The 20,150-nt window shown below is 38.5% G+C and overlaps 1 protein-coding gene across 1 annotated transcript in view; it reads left to right on the top strand.

Annotated features, from left to right (window-relative positions):
* Positions 1–18,496, top strand: part of LOC142356050 (calcium-activated potassium channel subunit alpha-1-like) — a 110,405-nt gene extending 91,909 nt beyond the window's left edge. The window contains exons 14-21 of the mRNA XM_075408031.1: positions 2,642–2,830; positions 3,641–3,869; positions 9,764–9,988; positions 10,521–10,746; positions 11,670–12,212; positions 13,293–13,496; positions 17,708–17,868; positions 18,257–18,496. Of these exons, the coding sequence (XP_075264146.1) occupies positions 2,642–2,830; positions 3,641–3,869; positions 9,764–9,988; positions 10,521–10,746; positions 11,670–12,212; positions 13,293–13,496; positions 17,708–17,868; positions 18,257–18,496 (2,017 nt within the window). The remainder of the gene's footprint in view (positions 1–2,641; positions 2,831–3,640; positions 3,870–9,763; positions 9,989–10,520; positions 10,747–11,669; positions 12,213–13,292; positions 13,497–17,707; positions 17,869–18,256) is intronic.
* Positions 18,497–20,150: the final 1,654 nt, after the last annotated feature.

Below are 20,150 nucleotides of genomic sequence, written 5' to 3'. Positions count from 1 at the left end.
GGCTATGTTTATGATGGAGAAATGCCCACTTTCGCTTTTTTTCTGTAAACCGAAGAGTTTTGGTTGTATTGTTGCGTTGTCCTTTTTGATGCTCTCAAACGAAAATTGTAGCATCATATTTGTCCTGTAGGTCTTTTTTAACGCGGTTTTTGGTTGATCAATTTTTCTTCTGATCATTTGCGCTTGACTTTGTGCTTTTTGTGTGATCTAAAACTGCTCTCATTCCGAATTTTAGGCAGCTGAACTGATTTGGTGACTGGTTATAAAATGTCAAATGAAATGTACGCCCAAATCAATCAATTTTTCCCGGTATATCTTGAGCAGTAGTCTAATAGCTGTTAACCGCCCCAAATTCTGTCTAATTTCTGTTAACCACCCTTCTGCAAGTGAAGCATGCTGAAATTGACCCCATCCACCGCCTGCTGTATATATAGGGCGAATTCGTCACACGTCAGGCGGTTGTTTGTAAACTGAGTTGATTTTCGATAGTTTGACCTCAACGAGGTTTCAATTTCTGGCGCGATGAAGTTTTAGAAAGCAAAATAAAGCTCGATTAAAGGTGAGAAAGTCAATTTTTTAAGGGTATAGTGAGGGCAGTTATGGTTATCGAAAGTTTTTCAAGTGCTCTACTTGACTTCGTTTTCTTTCCAGAAATGCATATAAAAGGAGATACATATGTTTTAGAAGTATACGACGTTGCCCAGTTGCTATTGTTTGAGTTTCACAACTGTCAGTTAATGGTTTTTACTGAAAACTTGGATGCCGGTATTTGTTATTCTTTGTGTATTAGGCTCAGAAATGTCATGTTTAATGTGTTGACTATTTTAAATTGCGCTTGAATGAAGTTTGAATCAATTATTTTAAAGGTGGGTGTCTTTTTTATGCTAAATTTTTGCTGGACTGATTTTTTGTGGTGACTTTCTCATGCTTGACTTCTTTTTTGTTTTTTGAGTGATTAATTGCTCTCAAACGAAATTTGTAACAATTATATTGATAATAGGCTCTAATTATCCGATTCACCAAAACTGTTTTGAGTAGACTTTTCAAGATGTGAAAGGCGGTTCTTAGTCTTAGAGGTTTGATACCCCTGCAGTCCCCCCACCCGACACTCTACGTCCCCCGCCCCGACAAGCTTCTCCGCCTCCTCCAACCTGGCGCATTGGAGCGATTCGCCCGACGTTGTTATTTTTGAATTGCGTAGTGCGGACCCCTCCGTAATCAAAATTTTTTGCAGCATAAAATTTTCCCTAGCCTCTGCAGTCGTTCAAGAGCCATTTGTGCAACGTTAGTCAGTTTATGTTAAATAGGCGTTCTCATCTTCGCAGGAAGAGAAGCTATACTGCGCTCCTATATATTCTACCTCGTCGAATAAAATTTTGTTTTGCTTTTCCTCATTTTTTCCCCTTTTTCGACATTTTGCATAAAATTTAGACTTCTCTAGTGCGTGCGTGTGTGTGTGCACATGTGTATGTATGTGTGTCTGTGTGTTGTGTATGTGTGTGCGTGCATGTGTTTTTGTTTGTTTTTGTTCGTTTGTGTGCGTATGCGTCTATGTGGGTGTGTGTGTGTGTGTGTGTGTGTGTGTGTGTGTGTCTGTGCGTGTGCGTGTGTCTTTGCGTGTGCGTGCGTGTATATGTGTTTGTTTTTGTTTGTGTGTGCGTGCTTGCGTGTGTGTGTGTGTGGGTGGGTGTGTGTTTGTGTGTGTGTATGCGTGTGTGTGTAAGTGTGTGTTTGTGTGTAGGTGTGTGTGTGTGTGTGTGTGCGCGTGCGTGTGTATGTGTGCTGTAATTGGTTCATTTGTTAGTTGCGTATCTAATTCATTTCTTTGGATTGTAATAGAGGACTTGCATTCATCTTTCGCTCCATCAATTTTACGCATGACTCCATTGACTTTGTGTCCCCACAAAACTGTTGAATGGGTAAAGCCAGTAGGCCATTAGGTCGCTGATCAGCTCTTAGAGCTTTACAATTCATTGGAACTTAATTTTTTGAACAATTTTAACTACCTTACTGCCTTCTCTGAAGTTGCACACTCCCCCCTAAGAAAGAACTCCACACTTGCCAAAGTTTGAAGCAATTATTGTAAACGTGTGTGTCTTCAATGCAAAATTTTTGCTTTGCCGCTTTTGGGCTTTTGTTCTATAACATTCTTTGGGTGACTTGTCACTTAAGTTTTTCATTGTTGAGCGATCCAAGTTGCTCTCATTCTGAAATAAAGTTGGTTACTAAAAGCGATTGTGAGCGAAAGGAAAGCAAAGTCATTGTAGCTGGGAGATTAAGATGTCAGACTGTCAGCCTGTAGGTGCACCCTTAAAACATTTCTAGACTTCATCCCCTGTAATTTAAATTGCCCCCGCCTATCGTTCGAGAGCAATGCATCGGATGTTAGTGAACAATTTGGGACTGCAGAGAAAAAATGTTTATAGCCGAACAATTAATTCCATAGTAAATTAAGCTAATTTTGGGTAAAAATCGAATCAAACAGTATTTTTCCTGATGTAGACCTTCGTTCTGTAAAATCCCCTTGCCTTAAAAATATTAATTGGAGCTCTATTACGGTAAAACTAAGATTATCATAACTGGACAAGCCCTAAGGTCAAAATGTAAATTGTCTGACAAGGATTTGTTTGTGATGTTATAGAGCTTATTACTACTGCAAGAATTGCCACGACGAGGTACAAGACATCAGAAAGATCAAGGAGTGCAAATGTGCCTCAGATCAGAAGCAGAGCAGAAATGCCCTCGGAGGGAATCTAGGGGGGCATAACAGACCCACTGGGGCACACGACAAGAAACAACTCAATGGCATTGCCGGCGGACATAATAATAGGTAAGAGTGTTCAACAAGAACATTAACTCACGGGCAAGCATAACTTTCTGTGACTTCTCTTTTTACCCAGATTCAATCCACCCATATCTTTTAACACCCTACCTTTACATCCCTGAATAATGTTTACCCCATATTCCCTACCACAGCAATTTCAATCCGAGATAATTAGGATCTGTTTCAGCATCTAAATGAACAATAAGCGGGTCTTTCCCGTTATAGACCCCCTGAAATTATAGCCCCCGTTATCGTATATTTGCCATGATTGGGGATCTATATGTTATCTGACCACTAAGCTTGGGGGCTGTAATGAGAAAGCCCCCAATAAGCTAAAGCAAGTTCAAAGGACTAAATCAACAAAAAAATTCTGGATCAAATTAAAACTGAATTTCGGAATTAACTGACTAATGACTCCAATCTTTATACCTACTAATTACTTGCCCATATTTTATGTTTCCAGTAATTCGAAAAATATTGGAGCGCTATCTTGCAAAAACGAATGCGGTTTCTTGCAAAATTTGACAATCTTGCTTTTTAAATTTAAAATCTTTCCTTGCAAAGTTGGGGTCCATTTTGCTGAATTAAACTCTGTAAACGAATAAAAAGTTTCGATGCTGAGGATTCGACTCAAACTGTGTTTAACCAAAAGTAGAGTGCCTTTTGATATTTAGTTAATAGTTAGATGGGATCGCAGCTCAACTGCTTCAATCGTTTCAAGCGCCACTACTCATCAAAATTTTATCTTTAAAATGTTCAAGACAGCCTTCTTTTATAATAATCTATGCCAAAGTTAGTGTTGCTTGTGCCCTGCAGGTCTGTGCTGCAATTGAGTGCCCTGGGCGAGAAAGCTGTTGGCAGTGCTCTCCAATTTGTGGGCAATGTTGCAGCCAGTGCTGGGGCGGGAGGGGCTCCTGGTGGGGGAGGAGGTGAGCCTCCCTCTGGTGCAGTGATGATGGCAGGAGAGATTGACACAGTGAAGAGATATGACGTCACAGGCATGTTCCATTGGTGTGAGGCCAGAGGTATCGACAAGTGTGTTTGGGTACGTATTTCACTTAAAATTATGGAATATTAGTGTATGGAATTTTTCGCTTGAATGATTTTTTGTCTGACCCTTCTGACTTTTCGCCCTCAAATAGGTAACGCCCGGAGGGCATTAAGCTCTCTTAGAACCTTTTCTCTTACTAGGTGCTAAGCATGCGAATCACCGGAACTGTTCCAACCATAACCCAGAGAACTCAGTGCGTGTTTTTCACGCATGCTTGACCGTTTTTGCGCTTCTGTTCTAGAACATCCTTTGACTTCTCAACTGATTTTTTTCTTGGTTCTCTTTATTTTTGAGTGATCTCAATTACTCTCACTCCGAAGTAAAGTTTGTTAATAAGGTAAAAGCGATTGTAGCTGAGGAGACTGTAAGGGCCCGATAGCCGAGTGGTGAATGCTTCTGGCGAGCGATCCAGAGGTCGCGGGGTCCAGTCCCAACCGGATAGGATGTTTTTGCTCCCATCAACAAAAATTCATCTAGGTTACAGCATTTGAATTAAATTGCCCAGCCTGTCGTTCGAGAGCAATTTGTCTGACGTTAGTCGGTTTGGATCTTTTCCGTTTGTGCCCCTCAGCTTAATGGGTGCATATTATTTCCAACACCCAGACGCACCTGCCATATTTTTGCACTGAATTACAGGTGCTCTGTAAATGGTGGTTGCATAACGTACTGGCGGCACAAAGGAAAATGTCCGTCGGTTTATGTTTAATAGCCTCACAGCGATATCTGGGGCTATCATTGGTCTTCTCTTGTTTTTTACAATTCAAAGAGTTTCGATTGTATTGGGGCGCTGTCTTTCATTTAAGATCTGTTCACACATTTTCAGGATTTTTGAAGTCAAATTGGTGATTTCATCACGCCGAAACAGGAAGTGGAGCAAAAAAGCGCGTGGTTTTGCGGTGTGAAATCTTTTGGCTCTAATTTTCTGTTCACATGCGACAATTTCCTGTTGATTTTTCCGGTTTTTCTTTTGTTTTGGATCGGATTTTTTCTAGATGGTCTTCCCAATCCATTCATAGTTCATTCTAGGCCTAATCTTTTAAACCAAATTTCCATTTCTCGCTGGTGGTTTTTTGTTCACTTTGGCATTTTGACACTGATTTTCTGTTTTTTCATCTGATTGTTTTTTAGAAATGGTTTTCGCAATTCACGCATAGTCCGTTATAGTTTTTTGCTTAGTCAATGAAAATTTTTTGAATTGTACGTCAGGAGTTGTCTTGCTATGTTTTTACTTTCGTCGTCACGATTTTGTTACGACCATATGACGTCACAATCACTTCAAATCTGCTTTTTGTTCATTCGTTCATTCAATTTCAATTGAATTGCGTGCGTGACGTAATGTTTCACTTTTAGTGGAGCTAGTTTTTTTGTTCATTCGCGTGATTAAGTTTTTGGTCACACATGACTTACATCACTTCCAAAGATGACTTTCTCACTCTAAAATTGACTTTTTAAAATTTGATTCAAAGAGATGAGGTCAAGTGAGTGTATGTCACTATAAGTGAAGGTTTTCTAAGAGCTGCTAATGGAAGCAGCAATAAGTTATACAGATTAATAATCAAAATATAACATCTCAGCATTTAATGAAAAATTTCTTGTTTCGTCTCTTTCTTTTACTATCTTTTTGAAATCGCAGATCTACGAAGCTATTGCGACTATTTTCTGACCATATGCCGGCTATGTTTTGTAATTGCAAATTGTGGAGTTTTCCTGGAGACAAACTTTGAGTTTTTTGTTTTTGACCTCCAGTTATTTAAGTTGACTTGAATAATTAAGAAAAGATAATTTGTTTAATTTGTTGTTACCTGCAGTTCAAGACAGATATGGCTACGATTCGGTTTGGGAGTCTTACTTTGTCGTCGATGTTTTTCACGACCATATGACTTGTCATTTCAAATCTGCTCATATCCATTCTTTCATGCAGCTTCTAAACAGCATTTTGTGCGTGACTTCACGTTTTCACATAGGAGTTTTTTTCGTTTGTGCCAATGAAATCATTTTTTTGTCAAACTTGACTTACAGCAATCTCGAAATGCTTTTTCTCGCTTTCAAATTGATTTTACTTACTTCTATTTCAAGAATTAGTTCAAACCGCGATTTTTTATATAATTGCAGGGTCTGAAAACAACGCTGTTTTTTCAGATCCATTTTTTCAGATCAGTGAAAAGCAACATCCATTTTTTCAGATCTTGACATATAGTTGAGACTACATGTCTTCGAAGTCGGCGCAGCTATTTTCTGGCCTGCTAGATTTTTCTCTTTTTAATTGCTCTCGAGCAAAGTTTAAAGCAATTATTAAAAAGGTGTTGGTCTTTAATTATGTAAAATTTTTGCTTGACCAGTTTGACTTTTCGAGGGACTTTAACGCCCTTGACGTTTTCGTTTCGCCTGATCCAATATTATGTCTCCTTCACAAGTGTCCACAGCTGAACTCAAGTGTTGGCATTTTACTACTACAAGTCAAATGAAGAGTGCGCCGAAATTAGTGTCATTTATTTTATTTTAATTTTTTAGTGATTATAGTCGTATATAACCTCTAATGACGTTATTTGAAGCCGCCTTAGCAATTTTAGTTACCACCCCCCAACTGAAGCAGGCTGCAATAGATTAGAGCTCCACTAGTCGTTCGAGAGCAATTCTTCCGACGTTAGTCGGTGGTTCTCACTTAAAATTTTGAAGTCCACTTAGTGAATTAAGCTACCCCCTTACCCCCGACTGAAGCAGGCTGCGATAGATTTGAGCTCTCACCAGTTCGAGAGCAATTTTTGTGACGTTCATTGGTTGTTTTGTTTTGTTACTAGTATTTTGTAATAGTAGTTTATAATAACTTATATTGAGTTATGCGAGTCCCTTTCACCAATATTGGACTGTTTCTAGCTCATGAAAAAGAACTACTCAACACCTGCCTGAAAATTTTTGCTTCAAATTGATCTTGGATAACTATAAAGTATTAAAGATTCAAAAAAGATTGTACTCCGATATGTAGTAGGTTTTTGGATTTTTTTGGAAAGAAGTTGCATCGTTCTAGGCTGTGCAGAGACCCGCACGAGCCTTTTTTGTAAATAATTTTCTGCGAGTTTACCACACTTTGCACTGAGATTGTTATTGCAACTGAAAGCTGCTCGTTGCTCAAACTTTTCTCCGGAAAAATGCAGTTAATAATAGTTGCATGAAATGCCAACACGAAATAGAGTGAGTCCAGAATATACTTTTTTCACATTAGCGGTTATTTCAATATTCTGTCAAAATTTCATTAATTTAACTGCCGTAGATTTTGGGCTTAGTGAATTTTTTATTCGTCAAATACTTGATTTCTTAACTGTTGTATAATAACTGTTTTACATAAAGAACAAAGTGTACAACGTTGACTTGTATAATTAAAAGAAGATAGTTTGAATATATTTACATTTGCTGTGGCTCTCGGCAAGTATTTTATTCTCGTTGGGGTTGTGTGTATTCTAATGTTTCAAATTATTGTAATTAATAGGCGTTCTCATTTTCTCAGCCGGCTATTATAGCGCTCCTAATTTTTTACAATTCAAAGAATTTGAATTGTATTGGGGCGCTGTCTTTTTTTAAGATCTGTTCACACATTTTCAGGATTTTTGAAGTCAAATTGAAGTAGTGATTTTGGTCACGCCGAAACAGGAAATGGAGCGAAAAAGCGAGTGGTTTTGCGGCGTGAATTTTTTTCGCTCTAATTTTAAAGTAGAGTGAGAAAACGTTGTTTGAACAAAAATTCGGTTACTTGGTAGTGGTTTTTTGTTCACATGCGGCAATTTCACTCTGATTTTTACTGTTTTTTCGAATTTTTGGATCGGATTTTTTCTAAATGGTTTTCCCAATTCACTCACTTCAGGACTTGTCCTGCTATGTTTTTTTACTTCGTCAAACTTTTGTTCGCTTTACCATTTTGCCGCTTTTTCGACATTTTGCGTGAAATCTTTTTGATTTCTCTAGGCTAGTTTCTCTCTTTTCTCATTCTGCTAAAAATGAATTTGAACATCAGTTGCTCAGCAAAGCAATTTAAAATGAACAGAGTCAGTATAAAAAATTGAAGTCAGAAATAGAAACGGGATAAACCCATAAAGCCCAATTTTAGATGCCCGCTATTTGAACGTCGTTCCAATAAGTCTTAGTTAACATCTCTAATACTTATTGGTATTGACAGTAGCGCCTGTAGTCTCTCTCTAAAAAACAGAAGTATGTTCAACTACGAATTGCTATCAAAATAAATCGGACTTAAAAAATGTTTTTGTACAAAAATCTTTTTTTTTCTATATCTTCTCTTTCGATCCCAATCATGCTTATTGGAATCAACTGGTGCTATTTTCCGGCAATCTGCCGGTTATGTTGTTATGTTGAGAAGGAGTTCGTTATGATTCTCACGCATGACCGCTCAAATATCTATTAGAGAATCTGTAATGGCTGCGTAATATTTTTGTATAGTGCTTATTTGGCCGCGAATAATGTGGGAATCTTATGCTTTTTAAGGATTGATCGGTAAATACAGGGTTTTAAAATGCTCTCGAACGAAGTTTGAAGTAATTATTGTAAACATCTGTGTCTTTTTTTAATGCAAAGTTTTTGCTTGACCTTTTTTGCGCTTTTTCTAACACATTTTTTTGACTTCTCAAGTTTGATTTTTTCATGCTTCACTTTTTCTTTTTTGAGTGATCTCAATTGCCCTCACTCCGCAAAAATTGTGTTGCTAAAATGAAACCGATTGCATAATAGTTAACAACAAAGACCAGATAGCTGACTTGTGAATTCTGATGCTGAGAACTCTGGAGGTCGTGGTTTCGAACTAAGCGTAGAGTTTTGCACCCATGAGGAGAAATTTAATTACGTTATTGCCCCTGAACTAAATTGCCCCGCTTGTCGTTCGAGAGAAATGTGTCCGACGTTATTCGGTTTGTTTATCTGTAATAGCCTGCGGAAATAAACTCAGCCGTCGATTTGTCGTTGAGTTATCGAGCAGATGAATAATGCTGGTCAAAGCTCTTTTGTTAAATGGTGATTTGTCTTTCACATAAAAGAGCTAAAATAATAATTAACCTGTCACTCTTAATAATTTTCAAATTGTCCGCCGTTTTCTCATCTTATCGAATTGGTTGGTATCGAGTTGTTTCTTTTGAATGAAGTTCGTGGTATAGTAATTAATGCGAGCTGTGTGCTCAGATAGTTAACATGGCTTGCATGCTTAATAGAATAGACAGAGTGACGATGATCAAGCAGTTATTCGTGGTATGAAACAAAAAAAAGCTCTGTGCAGACTAATTATTAAAGAGCTTTTGGTCATCAGTTCAACCAGCTGGAAATCTTTTATCAAATTTATTTACTAAACATAGATATGCTAATTTGGTCACAACAGATCAAATACTGTTTCATGCTTTTTTAACTCTATAAAGTCATGCGTTTGGAGCCATTCTAGGTTAGATTTTCAAAACTTAGTGACCTTATTTGCTTGTCCGTGAAAATTTCCGCGGCGGCCTTTTGTGTAGTAGCTTTGGTAAAGTTGATTGATTGTCAAACGACAAGCGTCCGGTTTTTTGTGCGTTTTCCAGTGTTCTCAAAACTTTTAGTGACCAGGGGTTTGATTTTTTGTCATCTCGGGATGTATTATCAACGTAAAACACAATCGTCGCCAGACTGACATGCAAATTATGAACCGGCCTCGAAATTTAGATCTGAAACCAATTCTAATTAAACTTACTATGAATAAGTTTATTCTATGAATAGTCTATTATGAATAGTTTACTCTTTGACTAACAAATGAAGCTCATGAGTAGGCGCCTTTGCTTAGGCTTGTAGTGTATACGGGGAGCATTGGTGCTTACGGCATATTGAATGATGACTTTGCTGGTACAAAGACATATTTCTAATTTCAGTTGAGATCTGAGGCGGCGAGGCAGCAACTGTCAGGTCACGTGATAGTGTGTATCTTTGCTGAGCCAGACTCTCCCTTGATTGGACTTCGGAACCTGGTGATGCCTCTGAGGGCCTCCATGTTCCACTACCACGAGTTGAAACACATTGTGCTCCTGGGCAATCTAGAGTACCTCAGGAAGGAGTGGGACTCCCTCGCCAACTTCCCCAAAGTCGACATCTTAGTGGTCAGTTAGCTTATTACTATCAATATGCTATACTATACAATAGGTCACATGACAATTTACCCAATGTCATTATACCCGATGTCCTTTTACCTAACCTGCCAATGCCCAATGCACTTTAATTTTTTCGTTTAATGATCCGAATAAAAATTAGCAGTCGCTATTACACGTATGTTTCAACATACGCAAGCGGATAATTTAATCCCATGTTCGGCTGTGATAGATTCATATCCAGTCCCACGGGTTCGCGGACGCTTGACCATGGCCATTAAGTAGTTAAATCATACGTGTAATAGCGACTGCAATTGCATTGAATCCGCTCGGATTGGTTATCGCAAATAATCTATCTTGTTCAAAGAAACCAGGAAACAATCCCGATCTCATAATCTAGCTAATATCTAGACAAATTCAAGTCAAATCTCTTAGTGAAGATGTAGCCGGCTACCCCTCCCGGAAAAATGAGACTACAATTGACTCTCGTTGTAAAAGACAACCATTGATGGCTTTGAGTTATGGGGTTGTCAACGTTTTTCAGGGCTCTCCTCTGAACAGAGCGGACCTGCGATCAATCAAAGTGAACTTGTGCGACATGTGTATCATTCTGTCGGCTAACAAGACTAAGATAGTTGACCCCTCAGTGACAGACAAAGAGTCAATCCTCGCCTCTCTAAACATCAAAGCTATGCACTTTGGAGAGAATGCCATTGGACACGTGGGACCTGGGCCACCACCTCCATCCCAAGCCGAACAGCAGATGATGGGTGAGTATCAATTTATATTTTTAACCCTATCGAGTCTTTTTTGGTTCTATCGTGATTGCCTCATGATAATAATTATGCCCGCTTTCCTATTTCACTTTTCCTTGTTGAAAAAAAGCTTTTTGTAAATGTAATAAAAGTAGGAAACAAAACTAACGAAGCGGAACTTGATGCTTTTACACTTAAGTGTGACTCCATTTGAAATATGATATTCGAGGCTTCTGACATTCTAGTTCTTGTCAGCTAATGACAGAAAAATTGCAAAATTGGTCTGGTACTTTTTTAAAGTTCATTTGAAACAGTGGCCTTGTCACTTCCACAAAGCGACAGTGGCCTAATCATTTTTACAAAAACCATGCTGGTGGTCAATTGAGTAGTGGAAATATTTTCTGTGTTCAATTGAAAAGTGTTTCAAGTATTGAAACACTGAGTCCTTCAATGAGTCCTTTAGTTTAGAAAAAGTTGAGAGCCTTTTTCGTTATCCACATGAGTCGAACTGTATTTAGAGTCAAGTGTTATTTTTTTGTTGGGTATTATCTGCAGTAACGCTGATTTCTTCTGGAGCTATTATATACAACACTATAATTGAACAAAACTCGTGACAGGAAAGCACCACATATATCGCTATGTTAGGCCACATGGCCCGTTTTGAAATTTTTATTGTCTCGGAAATCTTGTGTTTGATGCAAAATTTCATACTTATTCAATGTCAAATAAGTTTATATTCTGTAACTATTCTGTCGCTAACCCCCCACCCCTCCCAATGTTTTTATGCCCCCCATTTACAATTTATTTGTTATATGGCACGTTACTCTGTAAAAAAATAGCACGTCCACCTGGGGGGGGGGGGGGGGGGGGGCTAAAAGCTGTGTGCCCACTAAGCTTTGGGACAGAAGAGTTCCAGTTTATCATAATCCTTGATATAGGTTTAGCTCCTCTTCCCATCATTGCAAACGATACGATGCCATCCAAAAAGTCCCCCGAAGACAACAACACAGAAAACCGCCAGTTTAGTACTCCTAGAGACGCCAAGTCAAACAAAGCTGACAAAAATAAAAACGCAAAAACGAGATCCATTTCACGGGTATCTGAGACGATTCCAACATCCGTCATGAATCCCTCAAACAGTATGGAATCGGTCGTTAGTATGAAGGAATCGTTGCAAGACTTCGGTCTAGCAGTGCCATGGGGTGGCGGAGGAGCTTCAAACAGGTCGAATATTTCCAAAAATGCAGTCTCTTCATTAGCTCGTGAAACAACAAACCTAGCATCATCAAATGTAAGCGAAGCTACTGCTCAGACACTAGCTATGAATGGTCCTGCATTGCAAAATACAGGACTCAACAGTGTTCATAGTGGCAGTACAAGCACCCTAATAGCGATTCCCGCCAATCAAACGTCGGGAACTCCTCACGTCGTGGATCCGAGTGCGAATCCTCCAATTTATCCGACTGCCAATTCGCTGCCAGGTATTGCAAGGGTGATGTAGACGCACAAACGGAGTTAAAGACTCACGTCAACACTACATGCAAACTTCTAATCTGTCATCCTTATTGCTTGCTGGCGGATTTTGGTCTAACTTCAGCGGTGTTACTTTAACTGCATTCGTTTCTAACTTGCATGCTTTTAGAAGTTTCAGGGCTCAGTACTATCGTTTCTTCGTCCTTTTTGACTCTGTTATGTCTTGGCTTTGGTGTCTATCTATTTCAAAATATCTCTGAAGCCTTTCTTATATGTGGTTTGATTTCATTTCAGGTTTACTTCGGGTTCTGAGACTTTCAAAACACGATAAAAGCTCAGCTCCTTCGCTGACCGATTAGTTAAAAGGAAACGCTTATTATAGCAGGCATATTCCTGAAATTTATATGAATAAGTATGCAAAATGAAAAGACGTGATTAATTGCTCTCAAATTAACTTTTTGACATCAATTCTGGTCATGTTGGCCTTTGTGCGATGTTCTGCTTGGCCATTTTGAATTATTTGAGTGATTTGTTTTGACGTTGTCGCAAAGTATAGATGACATGAATCGCTCTTGAAGTAACTTGAAATCGCTCTTGAAATCTTCCGGCGTTATAGAGAAACACGTTGCAGGATGAGACTTAAGTCAGAATTTCTGGGATTAACCTAACCTTGCTTAAATCACGTATTCTGCGAATTTGAATATGCTGAAAAAATGTCTGCCATGTTTACTTCTGGATATGTATGTAGTAACTTCTGGCTTTTTAAATTATGGCACTTCAGATTTCATGCATTTTCCAAACCTGTACGTGCGTGTTTAAACTTAAATATTATGTTTTACAGCAAACACTTAAAGCACGTTGTGAAGCTAAACTGGAAAGCCCAAATCATGAGAGCAATTGGTCCTTCGTCAGTGGGTCGTTTCGCAGTATACTTCACTTTAATTAACTTTAAAAATCATACTAATGCACTGCTCTTTTAGAAATCAAAATCGCACAGCCGTGCTCCTTTAACAGACCAGCTAACTATAGCTTAAAAACCGATGTTTGTGGATGGCTGACTTAGGGTATAGTTCTGTCATGTTTTCTAGGAGTAGCCGGCAGTAGGCAATCGGGAGCTAGTCAGTTAAGTGGACCCCAATCTAATACTGCAGGAGGTGTGGGTCCTGGTGCCCCCAATGCAACCGGCTCCACCCTAACACGCAGGGGTGGTGCTGGAGCAGGCGGAACAGTGGCCATAGCCTCAAACTCAACAACGTCGGCCCCTTCCTCCGCCAGACCAGAAGTGCTCTCAGGTATTCAAATTAATTTTTCCAACATTTCATTAGAAAAGTTGGAATTTTTATGCGAGCCTGGCTTTTTCTGGTGACGAAATTGGAAATCTCTTTTGCATATTCGTAGAATGGTACCATATTAGAGCTCTCGAGACTTATTTTATTGTTAACGGTATGTTTTTGATTAATAGCCGCACAGCGATAGCTGGAGCTATTATTGGCCTTCTCTTGGATTTTTTACAATTCAAAGAATTTGAATTGTATTGGGGCGCTGTCTTTTTTACGACTCGAAGAGGAGTATTGGAGAAGTCCTTTTTTAAATCAATTTTATTGGAGTGATTTTTGAAGCGGGAAATGAAACGCGTGAAAAGAATTGGAGTGATTTTGGTGCTGAACAGAAGTGAAGAGCGGAGCGAAAAGACAGTTTTTTTTTGTTCATACCGCTGTTTTCGAGAGAGAGTGAGAAATTGATGTGAAAAAAATTTCTCTGAGCGAGCGAAACTTATTTGTTCACGTGCGGCTTTTAAAAGCAGTTTTTTGCAACTTTTGATGGTTATGAGGTTTGATTATGATATTGTATTAGTTTTACGCTTGTTTCGATAGGAATTGAAGTTTTCAGGTAGTTAATTTGAGTTTAATGCCAATTTGGAGGTTTTTGATCAGTTTTGCTGATTTTTAGACGAAATTTAACGATTTTTTGCCTGTTTTTTTAATGCTTTAAGTGGGATTTAAGTAGAAGCTTGTTACTTAAAGAATATTCAGATACCAATTGGCTAAAGTTTTAGTGGTATATATCCTTTTTTTCTGAGGAAAATTAACAGAAAAATTGAAGAAATTTTAAACCATTTTTCTTATTTTTTTGCAGTTTTTCTTTTTTTTCAATCTTAGACAAGTTTCGTAGCCTATTATGACTTGCCCATTGTTTTGCAAAGAAACCTTATTCGATTTTATGTTTCCTTGTACTTTTAAAGAAAATCATTAAGTTTTTCTAGTTTTAAGTTTTTGAGTGCCGTTTCTATTCTTCAAATTTTTTATGGCATTTGTGGAGGTTCAGGGTTCACAATATTTGTTCTAGTTGTTTAGTTATAAGTATGGGCAATTATCTCATTCGAGTCGTTTCCGGAATTCTTCCGGCATGTTTTTTTTAAGATCTGTTCACACAATTTCATGATTTTTGAAGTCAAATTGGAGTAGTGATTTTGGTCACGCCGAAAAATGAAGAGGAGCGAAAAAGCGAGTGTTTTGCGGCATGAAATTTTCTCGCTCTAAATTTAAAGCAGAGTGAGAAAACGGTGTTTGAACAGTTTTGAACTTCAGATGTGAGATTATATCAAAAAAGGCCGATACAGATGACCATGAGGCTCTTTGCATGAAAGGTACTGCATGGGAGTAACCAAAATAAGGAAATAAAAAGTAACTTGAAAGAAGGAGTCATAGCAAAAAAATATGTTTGCAGTGCATCGATTAATAACCTTAGTCCTCGAAGTTTACTCTGAGCCTTTCACTTTAAGCCTCGTCGTAATAATTGCCGCGAGACGGAAGCAGAAATTTCCTTTATTTTTTACAATTCAAAGAATTTGAATTGTATTGGGGCGCTGTCTTTTTTTAAGATCTGTTCACACAATTTCATGATTTTTGAAGTCAAATTGGAGTAGTGATTTTGGTCACGCCGAAACATGAAGAGGAGCGAAAAAGCGATTGTTTTGCGGCATGAAATTTTCTCGCTCTAAATTTAAAGCAGAGTGAGAAAACGGTGTTTGAACAAAAGTTTGCTTTCTGTCTGGTGGTTTTTTGTTCACATGTGGCAATTTCACTCTGATTTCTACTGTTTTTTCGATTTTTTGGATCGGTTTTTTTCTAAAGCGTTTTCCCAATCCATTCATATTTCATTCTATGTTTCGTTTGAAGCAATTTTTTTTGTCTCTAGTGGTTTTTTGTTCATATGCGCATATGCGGCATTTTGACATTGATTGTTTTTTTTTAATTTTTTTATCTGTTTTGTTTTCAGAAATAGTTTTCCTAATCCACTCATAGTACGTTCTAGATCTAGTTTTTTGTTTAGTCAATGAAAATTCTTTGAATTGTACGTCAGGACTTGTCCTGCTATGTTTTTTGTTTCGTCGACGCGATTTTTGTTACGACCATATGACGTCACAACCACTTCAGATCTGCTTTTTGTTCTTTCGTTCATGCAATTTCAACTGAAGTGCGTGCGTGACGTCATTTTTCGCTCTTCGTGGAGCGAGTTCTTTTGTTCAATCGTTTGGTTAATTTTTTGGTCACAGTTGTTTTATTTCACTTCAAAAATGACTTCCTCTCGTTGAAATTGACTTTCATTTACTTTAATTCAAAGAGATAATGTCAAATGGGTGTCTGTCACTCTAAATGAAGGTTATTTGAGACCAGCTAATAGAGGCAGGAAAAACTTGTACAGATTTTAAATCAAAATATAACATATCAGCCTTCAACGAAAAGACGAATTTTTTGGTCTGTCTTTTTTACTGTTTTTTTGAGACTGCAGATCTACGAAGCTATTGCGGCTATTTTCTGGTAATCTGCCAGCTATGTTATTGTTTTTCGTCCAACTTTACTGTGGAATGTTTTGGATGATGTCAAAAATTCACCAAAAACCAAAATGGGTGTTGCCCTGAATGTTGCTGTTGCTGTACTTCTAGTTAAACATTTAAGTTAAGAACTAAAGTCGAATTAACATTGAAAAATAAGGATTGTTGTTTAGCTACTAAAAATATTCAGCGATGAAACATCAATGACAAATAACTTATTATAACTAAAATCGGAAGACGGAATCGATTTTTACTTCATTTTTAATGTTGTTTTGCAGTGTTGTCTTGCAATGGTAGCGACGGTACTTGCTCAGAATTATGCGTACAAGTTACAACTGATTTGGCCAAACGTCTCATAGAGCCGTTCAGAGAATTACTAAAGGCAGAAGCACGGGTTGTAGCCTAACTTCACTATATAGGATCTTATGAACTATAACCATCATATCATGAAAACTAATGCAGCAGATGGAAATGTACTCAAGGTTTACTAGATTGGAATTTTTCAGGTTGCCTTTACGAAATCTACTGTTCTGTAATAAATAGCTGATGCTCTTAAAGGAGTCTTCCAATACTCCCTTTAGTCAATTCTATTCCTTTCGTAAGGACATTGAATCGCTCAGTGCAGATAATAAACGGATAAGTACAGAAATAAGTAGCTCTCTATTGATTACCCTTAAAGCAGTAAAAGGGGCCCTCCTACGGTCTGCCTCAACTAAATTAAGTATCAATTGTAAGTCTCCGGCATCATGAATGCTACTTAGTTAAAAAACAGTGCTCTCAAAAACTCTGCTTTCTGATACAGCAAGTGTCCACATATGCAATGTTTAACTTTTCTGCTGATGTAATGTTTTTGGATTACTTTACAATAAACTTTCTGTGATGGATAATTCATGCCATCAAGGACAGAATCCTCTTCTTTCCGCCTAAAGATTTTAAATTCTTTTTATTATTAGTCGTAAGTTTTTCGGGTCTTTCCCATTACCCCCCCCCCCCCCCTGCGTAGTGGTCATATAAACTATAACCCCACAAATCATGGTAATAATGTGGAGGGGGCTATAATTTCGTGTGGGAGCGGCGGGGGGGGGCTATAATGGAAAAAACCCGGTTGTTTTTGTAAACTATGATGTAAGGAAAAGATTGCGTAACATCAACTGTAGCGCAAAGTAAAATCAACTGAGTGCCCCATAAGAAAGAATGTGTTTGGTGCAGTTTTTTTTAACCATTATAGTCAACAGCTTTTTTGAATCTTGCATCATTTTGGACGAGCGCATTTATTCTCAACTGAAGGAGTGTAAAGGATACGTGACGCTAATGAAGTCACTGAGAAAATCTTGCATTAATCGAGAACTGCGGAGTGGTCCGAGAGTTGAAGCCAGAATTTGGAAGGCTTTAGTGGAGTCGCGTAACCTTTCTTCAAACACGCACCTTGCAAGTTATAAAATGCCAACAGTTCCAAAAATCTGTATATAGGAAAATAGGGCACCGCAGAGATCTTTCATTTTAAAACTTGCGCGTGCGTGTTTTTGAAGTTATTGGCGAGCAAACGTGAAAAGTTCAGTGCATATCAGTTACGGTTATTGGGGGTGTTTCCAGGATTCATATTCTGAAGGCTATTGAGGATTAGTGTATTGATGGCAATAAATTGTATGAGTGTGGGTTGTTGTCTAGGTGCTAATGTGCCGATGATCACGGAGATAGTGAACGACGACAGTGCACAGTACCTGGACCAGGATGACGACGATGACCCGGACACTGAGTTGTACATGACACAGCCATTCGCCACTGGAACCACTTTCGCCATCTCTGTCCTCGACTCCATCATGAGTGCTGTTAGTCCTCATTCTTCCATCCATTTTCTCAATTACGCAAAACACCCAATACCTAATGCCTTTGAATGAACCATAATCCAGTAAATCTATTGACGCATTCTCGCAATAATTTTCACTTTTGCGGAGAACACTACGATATACTCGAATGTTGCTTAAACTTCTGAGGTGTGACAAGCGAATGGCAAGTTGGCTGTGATACTGAATATCATTATTTTTTGGCACAGGATATATAATGCTTCCTAAAAAACGCAACATTATTGAGTATAACAAATCTGACCCTGGCAATTATTCGATACTTAAATTTTTAAGTATGGACGAATTTTTTCATCAAGACTTTCTCCTGAAATCAATACAAATCCACAACGTTAATTTTTTTCCTTTCGTTCAGGCTTACTTCAACCCCAAAGCACTGACACTGATCCGGACTTTGGTGACGGGAGGGGCGACTCCGGAGCTCGAGCTGATTCTGGCAGAGGGTGCTGGTATGCGGGGTGGCTACACAAGTGGCGAGTCTCTCAAGAACAGAGACAGGTGCAGAGTTGCACAGCTGCCCGTGTACGACGGCGCATTCTCCAAGTTTGCTGTGAGTGAAATATTGCTCAAGAAAATTGGGGTCTTCCCATTATAGCCCCCATCCCTCCAGCTTAGTGGTCATATAACAATTAAACCCCCAATCATGTTAACATACCATAATATGGGGGCTATAATTTCGGGGGGCGGGGTATAATGGTGAATTGAATTAAATAACACAGACAGCATAAACCATACTTCATATGAAGTCAGTCAGGTATTAAAATTTTGTTAGCTAAAAGATGGTAGCTCATTGTCGTGGTCGATAACACGGGTCAAAAATTCAATAAGTTGAATTTTAAATTAAATTTTAAACTGAAAAGATACAAAAAGTAGCTTGTTTTTATAGTAGTTATCTATGCGAAAATATACTGAGAAAATTTAGATTAGCTAACAAATATTTCACATGATTGGCATGTGAATAGATCTTAATTCGGAATCCCGGAGGTGATTTTCTATTTTCATCAACATCTCATGAGAATCGTATATGGCTTGGGTACAATCGAGTTCATTACTTGGAGTCGGTGGATGTTAGAATCAGGTTTCTGTTGGTTGGAGAATTTACTTCTGACTTATGATTGATAGGTCGATAAGATAATGATAGCGTCAAAACAAAATTGGAATTGAGTTTAGTTTTGTGGCCACTTCTTCTCGACACATCAATAAAGTTCGTCAGGTAAGTTTTTTCGTTCTTTGAAACTTTAATAAAGAAAACTTCTAAGTTTCTTGATGTTTCTTTGAAACCATCACACCCTCCCTCCTTTTTTAAGCAAGTTTGTGGGTATAGGTTCTCCAAATCTGTCGGGTTGTTTTCTGTTTCTCGTTGATGTTCGTGAAGGCTCTGACGTTTTGGGTTGTTGGTGCTCTGCAGATGATGTGGCTGCAGAAGTTTCATCTTGAAGTGAAGGTCCCACATCTGTTTTCTGAAGTTGTTGTTCTGATTGAGATATGGTCTCCTCCACTGCTGGTTCAGTTTTCACTTTGTCCTCATCTAGTCTCGCAATTTGGTTGTTACTCACTAGAATAGTCCGTGTTCAGTTTTCGGGCTGTATAAAAGATGTGTTCAAGCCCTTCCTGATGATGAAGGTAGCAGGAACTGTCTTTGTTTTTTCGTTGGCCTTAATAAAATGTGTTCGCACAAGTCTAAATCTGCTATTTAGTCGCACAAGTCTAAATCTTCTATGGTAGTCTCACTCTGCGTCCCAACAAGAGTTCAACTGGAGTTTTGCCCCTCGTCTTTGAATTGTTGTGATGTGTCACCAGTATCCTTTGCAGGAATGCTCCAAATGACACATTAAGGTTGGGACTCCACGCTTGAAGTGCCCGCTTCACTGTCTGAACTGCTCTTTCAGCTAGTCCATTAGCTCTTGGATGATAGACGGATGATTCCATTTTCTTAATTCCCAGTGATTCACACCACTGTTTAAGGTCACCACTTACAAATTGAGGACCACTATCAGATACTAACGTTTTTGGTATTCCGAGTCTTGCAAAGATTGGACTAAGATATATTTTAACTGTTTCTGATGTTTTATTTCCCGCGGGGAAAGCTTCTATCCAACCAGAACCCACGTCAACAATTACTAAGATATTGCCTTGGTCCTTAACATAACCCCAGTCCATGTGGAGCCGTTCCGAAACGTCGGCTTCTGGCCACGTAAAGACTGTTTTTCCCAGGCTAGACCTGTTCATTTGACAATTCTTACATTTAC

This window comes from Convolutriloba macropyga, chromosome 2, assembly GCF_964194025.1.
Source record: "Convolutriloba macropyga chromosome 2, txConMacr16.3, whole genome shotgun sequence".
NCBI lineage: Eukaryota > Metazoa > Xenacoelomorpha > Acoela > Convolutidae > Convolutriloba > Convolutriloba macropyga.
The sequence above is the reverse complement of the archived record's forward strand: the minus strand, read 5'-3'. Positions and strand labels throughout refer to the sequence as shown.